Source organism: Amblyomma americanum, chromosome 7, assembly GCF_052857255.1.
Source record: "Amblyomma americanum isolate KBUSLIRL-KWMA chromosome 7, ASM5285725v1, whole genome shotgun sequence".
Lineage (NCBI taxonomy): Eukaryota > Metazoa > Arthropoda > Arachnida > Ixodida > Ixodidae > Amblyomma > Amblyomma americanum.
The window spans coordinates 152,273,620-152,293,286 of NC_135503.1; the positions used below are offsets into that span (position 1 = coordinate 152,273,620).

The 19,667-nt window shown below is 47.7% G+C and overlaps 1 protein-coding gene across 1 annotated transcript in view; it reads left to right on the forward strand.

Annotated features, from left to right (window-relative positions):
* Positions 1–19,667, forward strand: part of PolZ1 (DNA polymerase zeta catalytic subunit) — a 241,817-nt gene that overhangs the window by 185,965 nt on the left and 36,185 nt on the right. Inside the window, exons 24-25 of the mRNA XM_077629530.1 lie at positions 7,091–7,157; positions 10,530–10,637. Coding sequence (XP_077485656.1) covers positions 7,091–7,157; positions 10,530–10,637 — 175 coding nt within the window. The remainder of the gene's footprint in view (positions 1–7,090; positions 7,158–10,529; positions 10,638–19,667) is intronic.

A 19,667-nucleotide genomic window follows, 5' to 3' on the forward strand; every position in this document is an offset into this window, starting at 1 on the left:
TTATTTTTTCCTATGCAGTTGCTAACTCGTTTATAGAAAGCGTCCAATCGTTTAGGTATCTTGGTGTCACCCTCTGCAGCGATCTTTCTTGGCGAACACACATTACCACAATCATATCATCTGCTAACAGATCTCTAGGATTCATGAAACGTCATCTTCGTCATGCGCCGCAACACGTGAAGCTTCTGGCTTATAAAACCCTCATCAGACCCAAACTTGAGTATGCCAGCCCCATCTGGAGCCCACACCATGCATACCTAACAAATGCACTCGAATCAGTTCAGAACCGCGCCATTCGTTTCATTCACTCTGCATATTCATATACCACCAGCGTTTCAGCTCTGAAGAAGAATTCCGCTCTTGAAAGCCTCGCAGACCGCCGCCGCATTGCCAGCCTCTATTTGCTCCACAAGTTTTTCCATAGTTCTCTAAATCAACCACCCTACATTACTCATCCGAACCGCATATCTCACCGCACTGCCCATCCGTTTCAGATCGCCCACCCTGTGTCGCGTACTGCAACTTTTTCAGGTTCATTTTTTCCCCGAACTGTTGTGGACTGGAATGGCCTCCCCACCGATATCGCTGCCATCACACACCTGTCTGCATTTTCAGATACGCTAAGCAATTATTTCAAAGAAATGACTTGTACTTGTTGATCAACATATTAACCCACCCCTTATGTTATACCCCCTGAAGGGGGTCTTTAAGGTGAATAAAGTGAAGTGAAGTGAAGTGAAGTACAATATTATCCTGGGTTGTGCAAATATTTGAACGTTTCGGATACTGAGGCGAATATGTGGTAGTTGATTCAGGCTTCAAAACAAATAACAATATTCGAAAACCGTGACTGTTGTGGAAGTATAAAAAGTTCGAGAATTGAAGAACATCAGCTGCTGTGTGAAGCAGTCAATGTTCTTGCATACGTTCTGACACTTTCGCATGATCACACCGCTCTGGACGTTGGCATGCATCCAAACGGTGTGGCGGCCTCCTCCAGGAACTCTGCTTTCGATGGCACATGATGGGACAAAGCCCAGACGCAAAAGCGAACACTCCACGGTGGGAACAGCGTTGCGCCCGTTGCACTGAAGGCCCAAAAGGCGAATAGGGCGCTTTCGTAGTTGCAGTGTTGCTGGAGACCAACTTCGAAGCAGGCAATACCTTATTGTCTACACCCTTTGACATTTGAGATTAGGTGAAAGTTGAAACGCCAGTAATTGTCGGTACCGCAATGAGAAAGCCGAGAAGCGCAATGCGCAACATTGTGAGGCTGGTACCCAGAAGTCACGGGTATTGCGTCCTCTGATTAGTGTATGGTGGCATGCCACTCCTTGCTTGTGAGCAGTGCTTTCACTGAAATTTCTTGGCTTAATGCACTCAATGCGTAACGGGCGATTTGGGCCATAGCTTCCTCCGGCAGAGGTATGAACGCGTGGTCTGTGCGCAGTGAGGCCACATGACCATATGCCATGCGAAGGAGGTCGAGGAAATTGCAGCGTGAGATGGGTGCGCCCAAAATTTCAGTGTTTGAAAAATCTCTCGGCAACTTTTATGTTTAAAATCAGCAGCATTTAAAGAATTGCATGGTAGGGGCTTTGAGACCAGGGTGCTTAAAGCACTTTGGCTTGCTGCTGTTTGAATATTACCTAACACAAGTTTGAAAGCCTTTATTTGTATTTTTTTCTTCATTTTTTATTTCTGTTGCCTTAGTGAATTCTGTGAGCCTTATCTTCTGGCATACGCTATTGAGCCCTAATGAATTGTCTCTTTTTCTTTTAATATAGCCGTATATTGCCAATTATAAGTCGACTCCGATTATAACCTTCTTATAACCCCCCAACTCGCTAAACCTTCTTAGCAAAAAAAAAAGTTTGACCCCGACTATAGGTCGGTACTAAATTTCAATGCGGCCATAGCTCGCCAATAAGTTCTTCAGAACAGCGAGTCATTCAGAGACATTTATTCATACACGAAACTCTTACGATTCGTCGTCGCTCACGAGAAGGATGTACAGTGAAATCTAGGTATAACGAACTTCAGGGGACCGCGGGAAAATGTTCATTATTCTGAAAGGTCGTTATAGTGAAAGCCCCAAAATTAGCCATAACAATAGCATTTCAGTAATGCAAACATCCTACCTTTGAAACGGTACCTCCTTGAACTCGTTTCTCACACAATGCACACGTGATCGTCAGACAAGGCACATTTATTTGAAATAGTCCATCATCGTCTTCTGACAGGTGCAGCCCAGACTCTGCAGCACGAACAATTCCAGACCGTCCGCATTCTTATGCACGCCTTTGGTCGCTGTGCCGCTTTCGGCTATAAATATGCGGAGTTTTCACAAGCAGTCCAATGCATCTGTGGCCGACACGGACTCGTCTCGGTCTTCGGGTGCTGCCGTAATGTCATCGTCCATGTCGTCGCTGCATTCCTCATCTTGAGTCGCTGTGCCATGGACGCTCTGCAGTATGTCATCAGTGGTAAGTTCCGCTGAGGTCCACGTCGCCTCGTCACACTGGACATAGTCGTGAAATGTGACTGAAGGATCGACAGCTAGCTGCTCGGCCACCTCGCTCCAAAGCTCGCTCGAACTGTCCTCCGCTGCCGGTTCATCGGTTTGTGGTTGGCCATCTGTGATCGTCAGGCCAGCCTTCTTCCAGCATTTTTGGATGGTGGTGGACGTGATGCTCCACCATGTGCCTGTCAGCATTTCCGCAGGCGTTCGGACGTTGATGGCTGTCGAGCACTGCAGGCGCAGGTTGATGAGCAGCCGCTGAACAAGGCACTTCCAGAAGTGCAACTTCACGCTCCTTATTATTCCTTGGTCCAGTGGCTGAAGTACTGATGTGCAGTTCGGCGGCAGATACTCTGAGACGCACATTCGTGAGCCGTATGTTGACAATGTGCGCCGAGCAATTGTCCACAATCATCAAAATGTGCCGCCCCTCCTTCCTCATCTTTTCGTTTACCGTCAGCAGCCACTTGGAAAAGAGCTCGCGGGTCATCCAGGCACGCTGATTCGCCCTATACTGGCACGGCAGCGACACTACATTTTTCATGCAGCGCGGCTTCGAAAACCTCCCGATCACCAGAGGCTTCAACTTTTCAGTGCCATCTGCATTGCAGCAATACAGCACGGTGACGTGAAGCTTCGACTTTTTGCCTCCTCTGCACTGTTCTCCTTTAAAATGCATTGCCTTGTCCGGGAGCAGCTGATAAAAGCAGGCCGTCTCGTCTGCATTAAAAACATGAGCTGCTGCGTAAGGCTTGACCATTTCGTGGAAGCTTTCCTCCCTCCATGTGGCTGCTGCTGCTTCATCTGCTGCCTTCTCCTCGCCAGACACAGACTGCCAGGTTACGCCGTTTCGTTGGCGAAAACGGTGGAGCCAGTCATCAGACGCTTCGAAGCCAGTAACCTCAAGAATTGCAGCGAACTGCCGCGCCTTCTCCTGCAGCATTGGGCCTGACACGGGCACATTCTGTGCTCTCACGTCTTTAAACCAAGTCAGCACTGCTGCGTCAATATTCTGGAAATCGCCGAGCCGCAGTCGCTTCCTTGATGTGGTAAGCCGAGATTCTTGCTGGTGCTTAAAGATTTTCTCTTTATCTTTGAGAATCGTGGCGATCGTCGACCACACCACTCCATGTTCTTTAACCACGACGGATTGTTTCTTCCCGTCTTCTATCTCGCGAAGAATGTCTACTTTCTCGCTCAAAGAAAACTGCTTTCGCTTCTTCGCCGTGGTTATAGTTGTTGAGCTCATGGCAACGCTAATGCCGGCACGCACTTCTAACACAATAATATGACCAGAAGAAAAACAAGATGGGCAGGCCTGATACGGGTGACAGCACGCGAACAACTGAGAAAACAAGCAAGAAAAACGTGATGTGTCGTCGCCTCCGCAACAGGAAAAAAAAGAAAAGGACCACTTCAGCGTTAATTACTACTTTTTTTTTTCCTTCTGCTGCACCATCTCAGGTTTTACAAGCCCATGCTCCCCGCCTCTCCACTCACAAAACCTGGTGTGTAGTTGCCTCCGCAACGGAGAAGGAAAAAAAAAAGTCCCCGCCCGCATCTTTCCCCTCCCGCGCCATCTCATGTTTTTGCGGGAAGCAAGTTGCAAGGCACCCGCTCTTCGCGCTGCGTTGTCTGCTAGCTTAGAGCTCCGACTGCCGTGACGGATACACTGAAATCTAAGAATCCTCGCATTTCGGGATATGAGTTCGTAGTACTGAGGTGTTGTTAAGATGACGCGGAAATTAAATAACGATTGTTATTCTGAAATGTTCGTTATTCTGAAGTTCTTAGTAGTGAAATATTTTTACATTGAAACTATAAGCAGTCGGCATGGGATTTCTTAAAAGTTCGTTAATCTGAAATGTTCGTTAATGTGGTGTTCATTGTAACGGGGTTTGACTGTAGTCACGTTCATGTGAGCCACTGCTGCTGCTGAGTGTCGTAAGTAGTGATGAGATGCCTAATGTGGAAAACACCCTAGAGACCATGTTGGTTGGCAGTCCATACCAAGCGTCGTTTACCCACTGTGCCACTTGGCTCAGAGAAGTACACTTCAGCTGCCCATTTGGTGTCTTCGGGTTTTCCTGCTGGAGCCATCATTGTAGAACTCGCTGATGCGGTCTTTGAATAGCTTATTCAGCGCCACATCTAGCGGCTGAAGTTTAGATGCCACTGCACTCAGAATAATGTCCAAGTCACATCCAGCGTCTGCTACTGCTTTCTTCGCTTTGTCGGAGATGTGGCCTCGGAAATAGTCCAGGATGAGCATGCTGCGGGGCTTCAGCAATGCACCGGGATGCCTGCACCATAATAGACGAAACCACTCGAAGACAGCTTCATCGTTAAAAAAACCCTTTTCGTTCACCCGCACAATAACCTTGGCCGAAACTTTTCCTTCACCGGGATCGTTTTTCTCTTGAACAGGAGAAGGAGTGGCAACTTGTGCCTATGGGCCATACAGCACATCATCGTAAAGCGGTTTTGCGTGTTTCCCTTGGTCAGCAGGCGAACCTGGTGCTCCCTTTTCGCGGACACTTTTCTTCTACTAGGCATGTCAAACTAGACTGGAATCTGGTCGGCGTTGCTGATTTGACCAAGCAAAAAGGGATGTTTTGCTCTCAGGTCATTCATGTAGAGCAAAAACGTGCCCTTTTTCTCTTCGTATGCTTCGGGTAACTTCTGACATACGGTTGTGCATTTCCTTAGGCTTAGGCCATTCCACCTCGTAAAATTTGTCACCCATTTCTTGGACACTTTGAAGTTGGTGTGCGGGATGCACATCCCCACCATAACAGCATGTGCCTTCGCTTCAATGTCACTGTAGCAAGTACTCAGGCTCTTGCTTCTGTGGTCGTGAACCCAGTCTCGAACCACACCTTCAACGGCAGGGTATCATACGGACTTCGGTCCACAAAAGGAACACCGTGTAGCAGCGCATGCAAACATTTTACTTGTTTGCTTCCTCCAATCCCTCAGGCACTTTTCAGACATGTCAAACTTCCGCCCTGCTGCGACGTTGTTTTCTGATTCTGCATAGAGGATATCCTCACTTGTCGCTTGAAAACCGCGCACTGTATTGTTGACGAGCTTGCGGCGGCATGTTGGGGGTCTGTCGGGCACACAAATCACGCTTACCACTGACAGTCGACGATCTGGCTTGAGGTGTCCGGCACCAATGAAGCAAAACGCAGAAATGGCAACAAGGGATGAAAAAAACACGCGAAGACAAAGACGCTTCTGAGAGCATGCGACCGGTCATGTGGTTTGGGATTGGATTGGATTAGATCTGAAGCACAGCATTGCCAGTTTTTGCGTGGATTGCCCGTGATTCGTCTACAAAACACTTCTGTCATATGAAAACAAAATTTGGGGCATATCTTTAGATAAATTCCTGTTTTTTAAGCAGCCCGCTTTCGTATCATGTCCAACGACTTTAACGGAATTATGCTTGGAGCGCACATGATATTACTCACTGCTTAGCCAAAACTCTACTTTTTACACCGCACATAGGTCGAATTTATGACTTCTCGTATAGGTCAACTCTGAATTTAAGTTGACCCCCAAACTTCTGAAAGTCATTTTTTTAAAAAAAAAAAAACAACGTTGACTTATAATTGGCAATATACATTATATTCTGAGTCACAAACTATTCGGTTCGATTCAAAAATATTCGCTTCGCTTTGAGCAAGATAACTATTCGCTCATTCCTAATATTAACTCTTCCAAATGGAATGCAGGAAACAGTGAAGTTTGTGATTTTTCGGTTATTCGGATCATTTTTTGAGTACTGCCGAGTCCAAATAAATTATGGGGGCACTTAGGTCAAGAGTGGAATGTGATATCATAATATTTCACATTTGTTGCAGCTTCTGTTGCAGCTTCTGTGTTTGCATTAGTTTCTTTGCAATTTTCAGTCCATCAACTCCCATATTCGGACTGCTAACTGCAGTAGCAGGCATCCACTGTGCTGTGACGATACCAACATTTGCACATATCACATTCTTTTCTAACTTGATTTCAATTCTCTGTCTAGGTTGCTGTCTAGAAACTCAGTTGCTCACAACCTGGTGGGTAGGTTGTGATGATGTCACAAGGTCAGGTGACCTCTCTCGACCGATCATTAATTTAATTGCCCCCTGCCACGGTGGGCAGTTTATGATGACATCACAAGGTTGTGTGATGTATAAATCCAGGCGGCCCATCTGGGCAGGTTGTGATGATGTCACACAATGACGTGACCTCTTCCGGCCAATCACTGAATTTCATCTGGGACATCTGTAGGGTTCTGGTGTGAGAGCAGCTCTAATGATATCACATTAATCATCGGTCTGTGCCTGTATTCAAGAATTTACGAATATTACGAGTATTAAAGAACGATGGGCATTAGCACTAGCAGAGTGTTCTTTCATGTATGCTGGAACCACATTTGTGTACTGCTTTGTTTACCAGAATGGTGTTTCCTTCAGGGTGGCTTCAGCACAGGGCAGTTGGCGATGCTGCTTTGTGTATGTGTGCTTGCCTCTCTTTTTTTGTTTCTCCTGCGGCATAATGCTTCCCCTTGTGCAGGATGCTGGACGAAGTACTTGGCACTCGACTCATGGTGAAGCAAGCCATGTCCCGATGCACAGACAAGGTGAGAAGCCACAGGGAAGCCCATAACTCATTCTTTGTATGGGAGATGGGAGGGACCCATGAATGGGGTCCATCACATGGCGCAATTCTGTTCTATCAGCGGTACCTATCAGCGGTTCCTAGCTTGGATGGATAGACGGATGTTAGGAGCGTCTCCTTTGAAACGGAGTGGTAGCAGGTGCTACCATGTTCAGTATTAGTGTGAAAGCACTCATACGCTCATCTAGACCAAACCAAGAGTCTTGTCACCATACATACATACGATCTTGTGCTGTTGCCTAGCAACCCAAGCACGTTGTGGGAGGAGCATCACGCCAGCTGCTCGACAGGTGGTTGCTAGAACAACGTGGGTTGCGCATTCCTTACCAACAGCCACCTGTTAGTGCAGTGGCGCATCTCTTAACCGCTGTGCCACTGCGCTGATAGTGGTATGAATACTTGCTGCCAACTATGAATGTTAAGTAGAGAATGACCAATTCTGGTTATATGGACATTAACCCACTAAACGTATCATTTCATACCCTTAAGGCAAATTATCATGTCATATGTGGGCAAATTACCTGACGATCGATTTTAATGTTCCAGGAAAATAATACAAAGGTTAGATTCCCTTTTATCGCGTGGACTGATCGATTTAGATGCTGCTAGGCTTGACCTGGTATGAAATTACACAAGCGGGTTTCCCCACATGTCACATATACTGCGAACAAGATGGCTGCAACGTGAACCCCTTCATGATATGTTAATGGCCACGCCCATGGCATTCGTCTTTTCTCCTTCATAACTCTTTTAGCGTGAGGTCCGCAATCTCATTTTGGTCAACTATGGTATGAGGAAAAGCCCACTTGTAGAACTTTGCATGTGGCTCCCGAAGGGGCGAGTCGAGGGTCACAGCAGGCCAACTATCGTATAAAAATCCTGCCTGTTGCATGGTGCATTGCAATCCGCACACCTCTTAAATGTGCGTACTGGCCGGCGTGACAACAGTCGAAGGGCCCCTGTCACGAGGCCAAAAAGTAGCCTGGCCACATAGTTTTGGTTTCTGAGTTTTGCCGCTCAACTGTGGCAATCTGTGCCACCCACCCGTGGCACGCGCACTCACCGGTAATGCACTTCCAGCACCGTGCCGCTTTCGGACACCAGCCGGTGCATCACTCATCATTTCTTTTTCTTTTTTAGAAGCAGTCTCGCTGTTCTGATGCCAATGTTCGTTCCCCCCTCGCTTATGTTTGCGTTGTTCTTCCAGCACGCCGAAACTTGGCACTTGTCACGGGCTTTTAAGTGTTTGCAGGATGGAGCCGCCTCTTAGCGCTTTGCCGCATTTTCGGAGCTCTTTTTAGAGGGGGGTGGGGTATTTTATAAATCGACCTTCGGGTAACCCGGGCATTTCTTCCGGTCCCTTGAACACCAAATTAAAGTGACTTTACTAGCCATCATGTTATTTTTTGTTGCCAATTTTGTCATTTTATGGATTTCGTTTTGCATGACCACATTAGAAGTTGGATACTGTTACACTATCTAATCTAGTACAGTAGAACCCCTCTATAGGAAAGTAGCTCGCACCAGCAGAAATCTTTACCATATCAGGGTCTTAACTATATCAGTTGTTGGTGATGGCGTGGCTGTAACTATGCTCTCTAGCTGCTCACTAAGCACGAAGGGTTGGTTTATAAAAGAAACACTCAGAAGTACCTGACATCCTGCTCTTATCGTCCCGTTATGTGTTATTTATTTTCAGTTATCACATGTTTTCGACTGTTTGCACATTGTGGAGTTACCGCATTTACGTGAATACAACGCGGCTATGTAAAAACCAAATCTTTGCATGATGACGGCATCTTCTTCCGTGGCCTCAGCGTCATTTGAGCGGCAGTTGTTAAAAACGCGCGTGACGCAGTAAGTGCGGCAAAACCACTTATGCAGTTCCACCACGCCTGTGCGTCTTGCCACCGTTCCCCGTGCTTCGCGCCGCCGTGCTACGAACGCGTGCCGTTTTCTTCTCTTGTCTACTCCTGACTGCACTTTTACTGGCTTTCCTTTCTCAGCGACCCGCACTGCCTTCCTTTTACATTCATAGCCAGCTTTACTTTTTCCGTGCATGCCGTGCACTTTGCCTCATGGCTTCAAGGTCTTCGAATAGTTCGGAACTCTAGAGCTTGGTGGCGAACCGCAATGTCATAGTTCCGCGAGAAGTACGTCGCCACAGCCAGACGCTCTACACTATATCTCTTTCATCGGAAAAAAATCTACTATAACCGCAAAAGAATGTATGGTCACCTATAGAAGGCAAAATGGGACAGCAGCTTCACTTTACTATATCCGAGTTTTTACTATAACTGCGTTTACTATAGTGGGGTTCTTTTAAGCCGCTGTGGTGACTGAGTGGTTATGGCGCTCGGCTGCTGGCCCGAAAGACGCGGGTTCGATCTCGGCCGCGGCGGTCGAATTTCGATGGAGGCGAAATTCTAGAGACCCGTGTACTGTGCGATGTCAGTGCACGTTAAAGAACCCCAGGTGGTCGAAATTTCCGGAGCCCTTCACTACGGCGTCTCTCATAGCCTGGGTCTCGCTTTTGGACGTTAAACCCCCGTAAAACCATAAAACAATATAGTGGGGTTCTAGTGCAGTTACATTTCTCTGCGCATCATGCTTTTTTATACTGTGCTGAGTCAGTGTAGTTTTGTTTATTTCAGTTGCAAAGACCGTACACTATTTTGAAAATAATAAGGGCGAGGACATTTGCTTGTTTATCATATTCTGAAATATTTGCTTGTACTGAACAGATATTCAGTTCGATATTCGAAGCAATATTTCTTCATATTTGTATTTGATTCATATTAGAAAATTTGAATATTCACACATCCCTAGTATTAAGGTAAAAATTACTGGCTTGATATATGTTTTACGTATCCTGAGCAGTTTGTTATCCCTTTTTGGTAAGTCCCACTGACACATTTAAGTCGCCGAGGTCCGTAAATATGGTTTCAAGCCTTGTTGCCGTACAGGCTGCAGTTGGCAATTATGCTGCCTTGATGCAGCCTCCCTTGAGGTGCACGTTCGAATTCACCGGTGCGAGAATCTTAGTGTCTGAGTTAGCAAGCATCCTACGCAATAGACTTCCATTGGTGTTGGCCGGGACCACACTGGTGGTTCGAATTACCACGCTTTTACTGCAGTAAGAGGCCACCTAAGAAACATTTCATGGTGAAAATACTCGCGTGCATTTGCTTTACTATGTGTCATTGATGTCGAACTCTGTATAAGGACCTACACCTGCACTCACAGAAGTGTCCCTTAGTGGGGCAAAGTGTGCTTGCTGGAAGTGACTGGGGTGTAGCACAACGACTGCTGTGGTGTTTGCTTCTTGGTGCAGGCATTGCGGCGAGTACTGGAAGCGCAGCAGCTCAGCCTCAAGCTGATCGCCAACGTGACGTACGGCTACACGGCTGCCAGTTTCTCGGGACGCATGCCCTGTGTTGAGGTAATGACTTTGTCTGTCAGGTTTGCATGTAGGGAGCATGCCTTCGCCGCCCTAAGGTTGTCTACTTGACATGCTGTGAGGTGAAGAATAGCACCTCTATTTGAGGCCAGTTAGTATCTGTGCTTGGTGAAACGTGTAATGCTTGCACCTCCAGGGCTTCTTGGTGGTCTGCTGAGTACGAGTGAAGCCAAGCACTCCATGTGTTAGGGTAAGGTTAAATGGGGTGTAGAGCACTGCACAGGCTGGCCCAAAAGCCCTGTTCCAGGTTGGGCCATGAAACGTGCTGTTTCGCCAGTCCTGGGCCAGGCCCATGCTTTAAGTTGCGAGCCTAGGCTGGACCTGGTCCTGTATATAGGGGGGCTGTGTACAGCTTTTGATTCATTATTATGTTGAGAGGTACACTAAGCATTCTTGCAGTGACATGGATGAAATGGGGCCTTAGTGTTGGCTGAGAAAGAAAATTACTCAGCGCTTATGTAAACTGAACAAAGGTCGAATGAGCCTAAACTCTAGCTCACTTCGTTTTGTGTTATCAGGAATCCGATCTTCTAGTCATCTCTCCGCCGCTAATGCTTACTGTATTCACTCATGTAATTTGCGCACTTTTTTCTTTAACTTATGGGTTCAAAAAGGGGGTGTGCAAACTATGCGAAAATTTTGCAATTATGTCCTAAAAAACAGTACAAAGGTTATAACGTGCAATATACAGTAGCCGACGGGTAATTCGGACTCCAATAATTCGGACTTGTAGGATATTTCAGACCTCGATGAGGCACCGTCAGTCACCCCATAGAAGCGCATATATATTTGCAACGGATATTTCGGACTTAAAAAGTCCGAAAGTTCGATTTTTCAGACTAATTTCAGTCGCGTGCGGGCAAAAATCCGCCATCTTATCGGCTTTTCGCCGGCGCAAAAGGCGCCATCTTGGATTGAGGTGGATTTATGCTGCAGTTGGCTTGGCTTGACACACTTTCGGTGCCTCATTGTTGCCAGTAGAGGTCCCTGCGATCTCTGACACTTCGAGGTGGCAGCCGGATTGCCATCGCCGCCAGCTTGCTATTGTCGCCGCGTTGCCGCGGTAAGTCTAGCCACCCTAGCCGCGGGCAGTTATCGCTTGTCCCATACATTGAAAATTGGTTGTTGGGAAGGAAATTGTGCAGGACCTATCTAACATCTCAGTAGTAAAGGATAAATGAAGGACTGAGAGAAGAAAGGAAAAAAAAGAGGTGCCGTAATAGAGGGCTCCGGAATAATTTCGACCACCTGGGGATCTTTAACGTGCACTGACATCGCACAGCACACGGGCGCCTTTGTGTTTCGCCTCCATCGAAACGCGGTCACCGCAGTCGGGTTCCAACCCGGGTACTCTGGACCAGTAGCCGAGCGCCCTAACCACTGAGCCACTGCGGAGGGTCTCATACGTTCGCCATTCGCCGTTTCGTCACTTGGGTTTTTCTGACCAAGTGGCGCTCAGTCTTCACGAAGTTGCATCTGTTCGCCGTTTTGTGATTCCGTCCGGCGGTTCCGCCGCTTTGAAAGAAAAGTGCCTTATTTTTGCGTGTGTTTAACGAGCGGTGTGGTTCACAGTCGGATTGTGGACAACATGGCTCCGCCGGGTCCGTCAAAGAAGCGTGGGAAGTATTCCAACTAAATGCGGTGATCTTGCTGTCTAGCGTGTACAGTGAAAGCACAACCTTGGCACAAATACAGGCGCAAATCGTCACCAGCAAGAGAAATTTTCCGCAAGGTAAAATCAGTGACATTTTTAAGCCGATTTCATCTCAATAAAGTGATTTTTTTGTACCTCATGGATTTTTCGGACTGTTCGATTACTCGGACCATTTTTCGGGTCCCTTCGAGTCCGAAAAATCAGTTGGCAACTGTATACCACATGCTATTGCCGCCTATACATCGACCCCCCCAACTAGCATTCCTCGCTGGCCAAAAATACCCCCTCCTACCCCGTCCCATGGTACCGTATTTACACGATTGTAAGTTGACCTGTTTTTAAAAATTCGTAAATCCAAAGTGGGGGGCGTCGACTTACAACCGAAATGGAAACATCGCACTATAAGTAAAGTCGAGATAAACGAGATATTGACCATGCTACAGCGGTGGTTGCATTTTTGCTGTGCAGCTCCGTTGCATCGCTCTTTATGCTGGCGTTGAGCAGCTGCTATGTCAGCGCACAAAACTGGCATCCCCTCCCCACACGTGCCGGTGGCGGCCGATGGTGGCTATCGATAAGCAGCAAACTGGCACCCTACACTCCCCACACGTGGCGGCTGACTGCGGTTGCTGATAAGCGGTGGCGGCCCGATAACACCATCGTGTTCTTTGGGAAGCTCAAGCGTCCAACAAGTTTTCTTTTTACTTTCAAATGTGCGCTCGGGAGCTCAAGGGAGCGTAGATAGTTGATGGACGGTCCACTGTTCCAATCGAGGCGGCAGCCCCACTCGGAATGGCAGCGGTGCCGGGGAGTGTCAGTAGCCGACGGAAGAGCCGACGCCATTCACGCGTAGTTTCTCTTTGGCTGTGACGCATTTGACTACTGCCGGCCGCATTTCACAAATTTTTAATGTAGTACTTCGTCAGTCGTCATTTGTGCTTCAGGTCCGTCAAGCGACCGGCGCTCGTTCATGGCTACATTCGAGATGGCTGCCATTCTTTAGACTGAAGAAACGAACAGCTGCTCGGCGGGCCGGAAGTTCGACGGTCGCAGCGGGTGGTACAGGTGTGGCAGCTGCAGCGAGGAAAATTTTCAGCTGTTCCATGCGATGTCATGATGTGGCTGTTTGCAAAGTGCGGGATTTTGCTGGACGACGACGTCAAAACGACAAGGTGTGGGACCGCAGCAGCGATCACGATGGCAGTGCTAGTGAGGACGATGGCGCAAGTGGGGATGAGTAGTCCAGTGACTAATACATTTTCATTTTGGAATGTGCCCACGGACATTTCCGCGCGGCAGCCGATAGCAGCTGGCGATAAACGGCGGCCGCTGGATAATGCTGTTGCATTCAGCTATTCAAGACCGAGCTTAAACAACCTTGAAGTTTTTTTTTTTTTTCGGAATTGTGATTTGGGGGAGTCAACTAACAATCGTGTCAATATGGTATGTACCGTATTTACTTACGTAATCCTCGCACTTTTTTTTCCCTGAAAATCAACGCGAAGTTTGGGGGTGTGATAATTATGTGGGGAAAATTTTCAAGCAAATGTTTCGGAGTGTTAAATGCAAAGATGAATGGGTGCAAGATCAGGATTGTCAGGTCCGCAATTGTAAATATAATGAAAACATTACTTTCAAGCGTAACTTACCTTCGTTATGAAAGTATAGGGTGAACGTAAGCTCAAGCTGCTAAAGCACTTTATTTGCCATGCGCAACCTCCCCATCACTACTCGCGTTGCGTACGTCCTGCAGGCAATTCTACTCTTCATCAGAGTCCGTGTCGACACTGGAATCGATGGTTTCTTCACCTTCTGATGCTTCTTCGTCGTCCCACACCAGGTGGTCCTCGGTCGCATCCAGGGCGTTCGAAATTCCTGTTTTCTTGAAGCTTCTGGCCACCATGTTTACATCAATCATCCCCCATGCCTCTGGTACCCAGCTGCACAGCAGCTCCACGGACGGTCTTTTGATCTTACCGCCCGGTGTCAGAGCATGTTCACCTTCGGCCATCCATTCTGCGTACAGCCTCTGGACGTTATCTTTAAATGGCTTGTTCAAAGATATGTCAAGAGGCTGTAGCATTGATGTGAGGCTGCCTGGTATAACAGCCAGGTCCGTGCTCAGTTCCTTGAACTTCGCCCGAACCGACTCTTGAAGATGGCCCCGAAAGCTATCAAGCACGAGGAGTGATTGAAAAAGAAGCGCTCCGGGTCGCCGCCCCCACACAGTCTTCACCCAGTCCACCATAAGGTCCGCGGTCATCCACCCCTTTTCTTGGACGCACACGTGTATACCAGGGGGGAGCTTTCCTTTCGGGAGGGTCTTCCACTTGAAAATGACGTATGGTGGGAGCTTCCACCTGTCCGCCGTCACGCCTAGCATGACCGTGCACCTCTGTTTTTCGGCACCTGTAGTGCTGACGTGCACAGTCCGAGTACCTATCTGTTCGACTGTCCTGCTGCTGGGCATATCGAAATTCAGCGGAGTTTGGTCCGCGTTCCCTATCTGGGAGAGCAAGAAGTTTTTCTCCTGCCGGATCCTGATAATGAATCGATGGAAGTCCACTATTTTCTCTTCATAGGCTGCGGGCAGGCGCTGGCAAAGTGTCGTTCGCCTCCTGAACGAGAGTCCATTGCGCTGCATAAATCGTGTGGCCCACCCGTTACTAGCGCGGAAGTCTTGCACTGGGATGCCCTCCTTTCTTGCGATTACGAGCGCCTGGTTCCGTATCAAATCAATCGACACAGCACACCCATCCGCTCGTCGAGCCTTGATATATTCCAGTAAAGAGGATTCGACGGCAGGAAATTTGCCAGTCTTCGGTCCACGGAAGGCCCGGCGCGTCTTACCAGTCGTCTTGAGTTCGTCGTGCTGCCGTCTCCAATACCAGACGCAAAACTCGTTGACGCCGAAGTGTCTGCTGGCGGTGCGGTTGCCATGTTCCAACGCATACTCAATAGCCTTTAGCTTAAAAGCAGCTGTGTAGCTTGCATAGTGTCCCATGGCGAAGCGGCACAAAGAGCACGGTGCAACACGCAAACAAGGCAAACGAGGCCTACGAGACACCGGAGAGCTGGAGACACCTTCGCAAAATTGCCTAGCGGTGGTGAGTGGATGAGCGGTAGCGGCGGTGGCAGCGGATGATAGCACAGTACCGCCGTTTTGTAGCACGCGCGCCCGACCATGGCAGTTAGTTGTGGCCGCAGTCAATAGATGGCGATCGCTACGACAAGCAGACGGCTCGCGGCAGTAATTTTGGGGGTGTGATGATTATGCGGGGGAAAAAAAATTTTCCAATTTTTGATAGGCAATGTGGGGGGTGCGAGCATTATGTGAGTAAATACGGTAGTTCCCTGCGGGATGGCATGACGACGGTTGCGCAGCTTAGCACAATAAATGCGCAACGATACAATTGCATAGCCAGCAGTCAGAGTCGAAGGGAGAAAAAAGGCAATAAAACGGCGCCACCACATGCAGCCCACCTGACTAGCGGCAAACTAAACAGTGAATGGACCGCCGCAGTGGCTCAGTGGTTATGGCGCTCGACTGCTGACCTGAAAGACGCGAATTCGATCCTGGCCACGATGTCGGTGCACGTTATAGAATTCCAGGAGGTCAAAATTGCTGGAGCCTCTCACTACGCCGTCCCTCATAGCCTGAGTCGCTTTGTGACGTTAAACACCCATAAACCAAACCAAACAGTGAATGGTTTGGTAGTTTCGGATTCAGGCATGAGCTGGAGGTTCTGGAAGATTGCTTTCGCAACTGTTTGTCCAGGGGAGCGATAGTCAGCGCAAGCAAGTCGAGTTAACGGTGTGCAGTTCATCCCCTCACCACTTGCACCTTTCTCAGCCGCACACGGCAACGCGGCCACACTGATCTTCCCAAGCCTGCTTTGCATGCACCTTCATGCATACATGCATGGGAGCATAAAGTATGCGAGTAAATGTTTTTTTATATAACCGAGTAACAAATTGAGGGTGTGCAAATTACAGTATTTACACGACTGTCAGTAGACACCACCCCCTCCTCCCCATATCGCATGTCAGGAAAAAAAATAAGGGCGTGTCCATGGGCACATTCCACAATGAAAATGTATTGGTCACTCAACTGCTCGTTTACATTTTTGCCGTTGTCATCACTGCTGCTATCCCACAGCACATCGTTCTAACATGTCGTCCAGCGAAACCCCACACTTCACTAGCAACCACAGCATGTCGTCGTCCCACGAAATCCCGCACTTCGCAAACAGCTGATTTATTTTGCCTCGCTGAAGCCGTCACACCTGCATCATCCGTCCCGAAGCGGCGGACTTGCGGCCCGGCACGCAAATTGTTTCTTCGGCGCAAAGAATGACAGCCATCTTGAATGCAGCTGTGAACGAGCATCGAACGCTTACTGGACTCGGAGCATTAATAACGATTAATGAGGTATGACTATAGTTGCATTTTCCTCACATGAAAAAATTTGCAAGCAGTGCTGATTTTTGAAATTTTTTTTCCGTCTGTTACCTGGAACATCTTGGAAATGAAGGAATCCCAGCGCTAAAATCTCTTCAGTGGTTTATTAATAAACCACTAGTACTAGTTTTTTGTTGACACAGAATGAGTGGCAGATAATTTGTAGATGTTTTTTAATCATTGTTAATTGCGTCTGCGGCTCACTAGAGTCGAAGGCTCATAGCATTCTAACCACTATGACAGATTGTTTTAACAAGTCAAGTGCCCATACATAACTCCATCAGGCTTTTAGACATTAGCTTCACCTTTCATGCGGGTCACGTTTGCTGGGCCTACCAGCCGCAAAGTAATAAACCTGTGCTGCCATATCACTCCTCACACTCGAAAACTTGTAAAAAGAGCCATTGTCAATCTTTGTTTTCAGAATGCTCTCTGAAAGTGTACGCATATGATGACTGAAAATTTTCAAGAGCAGTCCAAGAGGCTGACTTAAGGTGGTTACTCCGCACATGTACAAGTATCTGTTGTGGAAAAGATTCTCAAGAAGCTCAAACCCGACAATCAATGTCACCCTCGTCCGGGTCTCGACAGAGGAGGCACCTTGTTTTACTGCCTTATCTACACAAGATTTCTTACAACCTGAAAAGAATAGGTCAAAGGGCAAATACAACCGTGGTGTTCTCGGCCCCTAAAAAACATGCTACCTTATGCAAACTTGGAAAAACTTACAGCAAGCCACGTGAATGCACAGTTAAGCACCAGAAACCATACGTAGCTTGTGATGAACGGGTCGGAACAAATATTTAGGGCAGACAGGAAGGTGCTTCAATGAGCGCCTTATGGATCATGCTTGCAACAAAAAAAGAAACAGGAAAGGAGGGAAGCTCGTTGAACATATTCTTTCGTGCGAGAGAAAAACATGCAAAGCATTTCTGGATAAACGTGTTGTCGTAGCAAAAAGCAGAGATAGGTTAACATGAGAAATCATTGAAGCTGAGAAGATTAATAGTTCAGGTCGCACCTGTGTTAGCATGCCTTCCATCTTTCTCAGTTATAAAGAGATCACTTTTTTACAAATGTGTTAATGTTGTGCAAAACTGAGTACGTGTTTTTCCTGGCGTATAAATATGCTGCTTGAGTATAAAGTTTGTTGGAAGTTAGCACTCGTGGTGTTCGTTTGTTGTTTTTTTTTCGTCCTCGACTTTGGTTGCGCTCCAGTGTTTTCAAGCTATGCAGTACCAGGAAGCCCAAAAAGCCCCCCTATTGAATTTGTATACTGAATTTAGTCAGCGTCACTCACAGTGCGATGTCCAGGTAAATTCGGATAGCTGCGTTGACGATGCAAAGGAAGAAGTATAAAAGTAAAAGGGCAAAATCTAGCAGCAGGCTGCACTGCAGCGAAGTTCTTAGTTGAGCATTGTAATGCCTAACACACGACTCATTTGAACGAGTGTGTTCACTAACTAAAGTACGCAGCACCGCTGGCTTAGGCTGTTTCAGCTATGAGCAGGCACAAGCCATCCGCTCCGCACCTACCTACTTGGTTTTGTGTAACTGCCCATGACTGCACATTTGAAGTCCCATAAGATCTGCTGGAGAGGGACGTTCATTCAGTGGCTCGACGGGCAGCTGTCTGTCGCAAGATAACCCTTGATTGTCTGCCTTTGCCTCCCGAAAACACATCTCTGCACTACGAAAAATGCCATAGAGGAAGAGCGTAAGGGTTTGGGACATATTGGGTGTTCAAATATATAGTACACTTCAAAACAGGCAATTTTGCTTTTTGTCTGCATAGAAACACCGCCAGTGTGGCCATAAAATCAACCTGCAAAAGAAATGTCATTGCTACGGCTTCGAGGACATTTTAATTTTAACTTTTTAAGACATCGTGGGGTGCAAAAAATGACTGATTAAAAATCTAGCGGTAACATATAGTTTATTGGACGTGTACAGTTAAACCTGGATGTAGTGAACCTCGATGTAACGACTTCTTTGCTGTTACAAAGTTTCTCAATTCCCCAACACCATGCCAACAGTGCTGGATTAAAGGGGGGCTAAGGGGCTGCACCTCAGGGCTTCACCTCGGACAGTCGGAGAAAGGGGCCCATTGATTCTAACTTACTTAGTATATGGAACCATGGGCAACGGAACTTTGAGCGACATGTACGAAGCGAGAAAACCAGAACGAGCAGACACGTGCCCACCCCCCTAAAGTAACAGCATGCGTTTAGCCTGATCATTTGGCGAGAGCTTGCAATGTCGCACTGCAAAAACAGGAATCCCCCGCCACCCCGGCGGGGCCCTCTTTCTTACGAAGCGAGGTGCTTTTGGTTGGAAGAGTTTTCGTGGTTTCCTGTCAGTCCGTCTGTCCAGTGCTGTCTGGAGAGGAAGGACAAGGGGGAAACACCTAAAACATGTAATGTGGGATGGGGAGCTAAATCTCCCTTGCCCCTCGTCACCGCCACGCCACCCTCCACCTCTCAAATAGTTCCACCTCTGTCCTTCTCATAAAAAGTATGTGCTGCAGTGCCCAACAGTGCCTCCCATTCTACTTTTCTTTACCTTGATGGTAATTTACTTGGGCGGGGGAGGATGAGTCCGATAGCTGATGAGTCTGATGGCAGAGTCTCGGCAGAAAAGGAAAGAAGACGCCACATGTGCTTTTGTCCGCGTGCCGTGGGGCATGGATTGTTCGCTGTTCAGGCTAGGGTTGTGGAATAGTGAAGGGGGAAGTTGGAGAGCTGGACACAAAGGCCTGTCTCCAGGGCCCATTCCTGCCTAGTGGCTGCACGCGCTCGACGGAAAAAGTAGGTCAGACTGGCCACCGAACTTTCCAGAAAGAAGTAGAAAAAGATGACTCGGAGGCGACAGAGGGCACGTAACTTCACCCGCTCTAT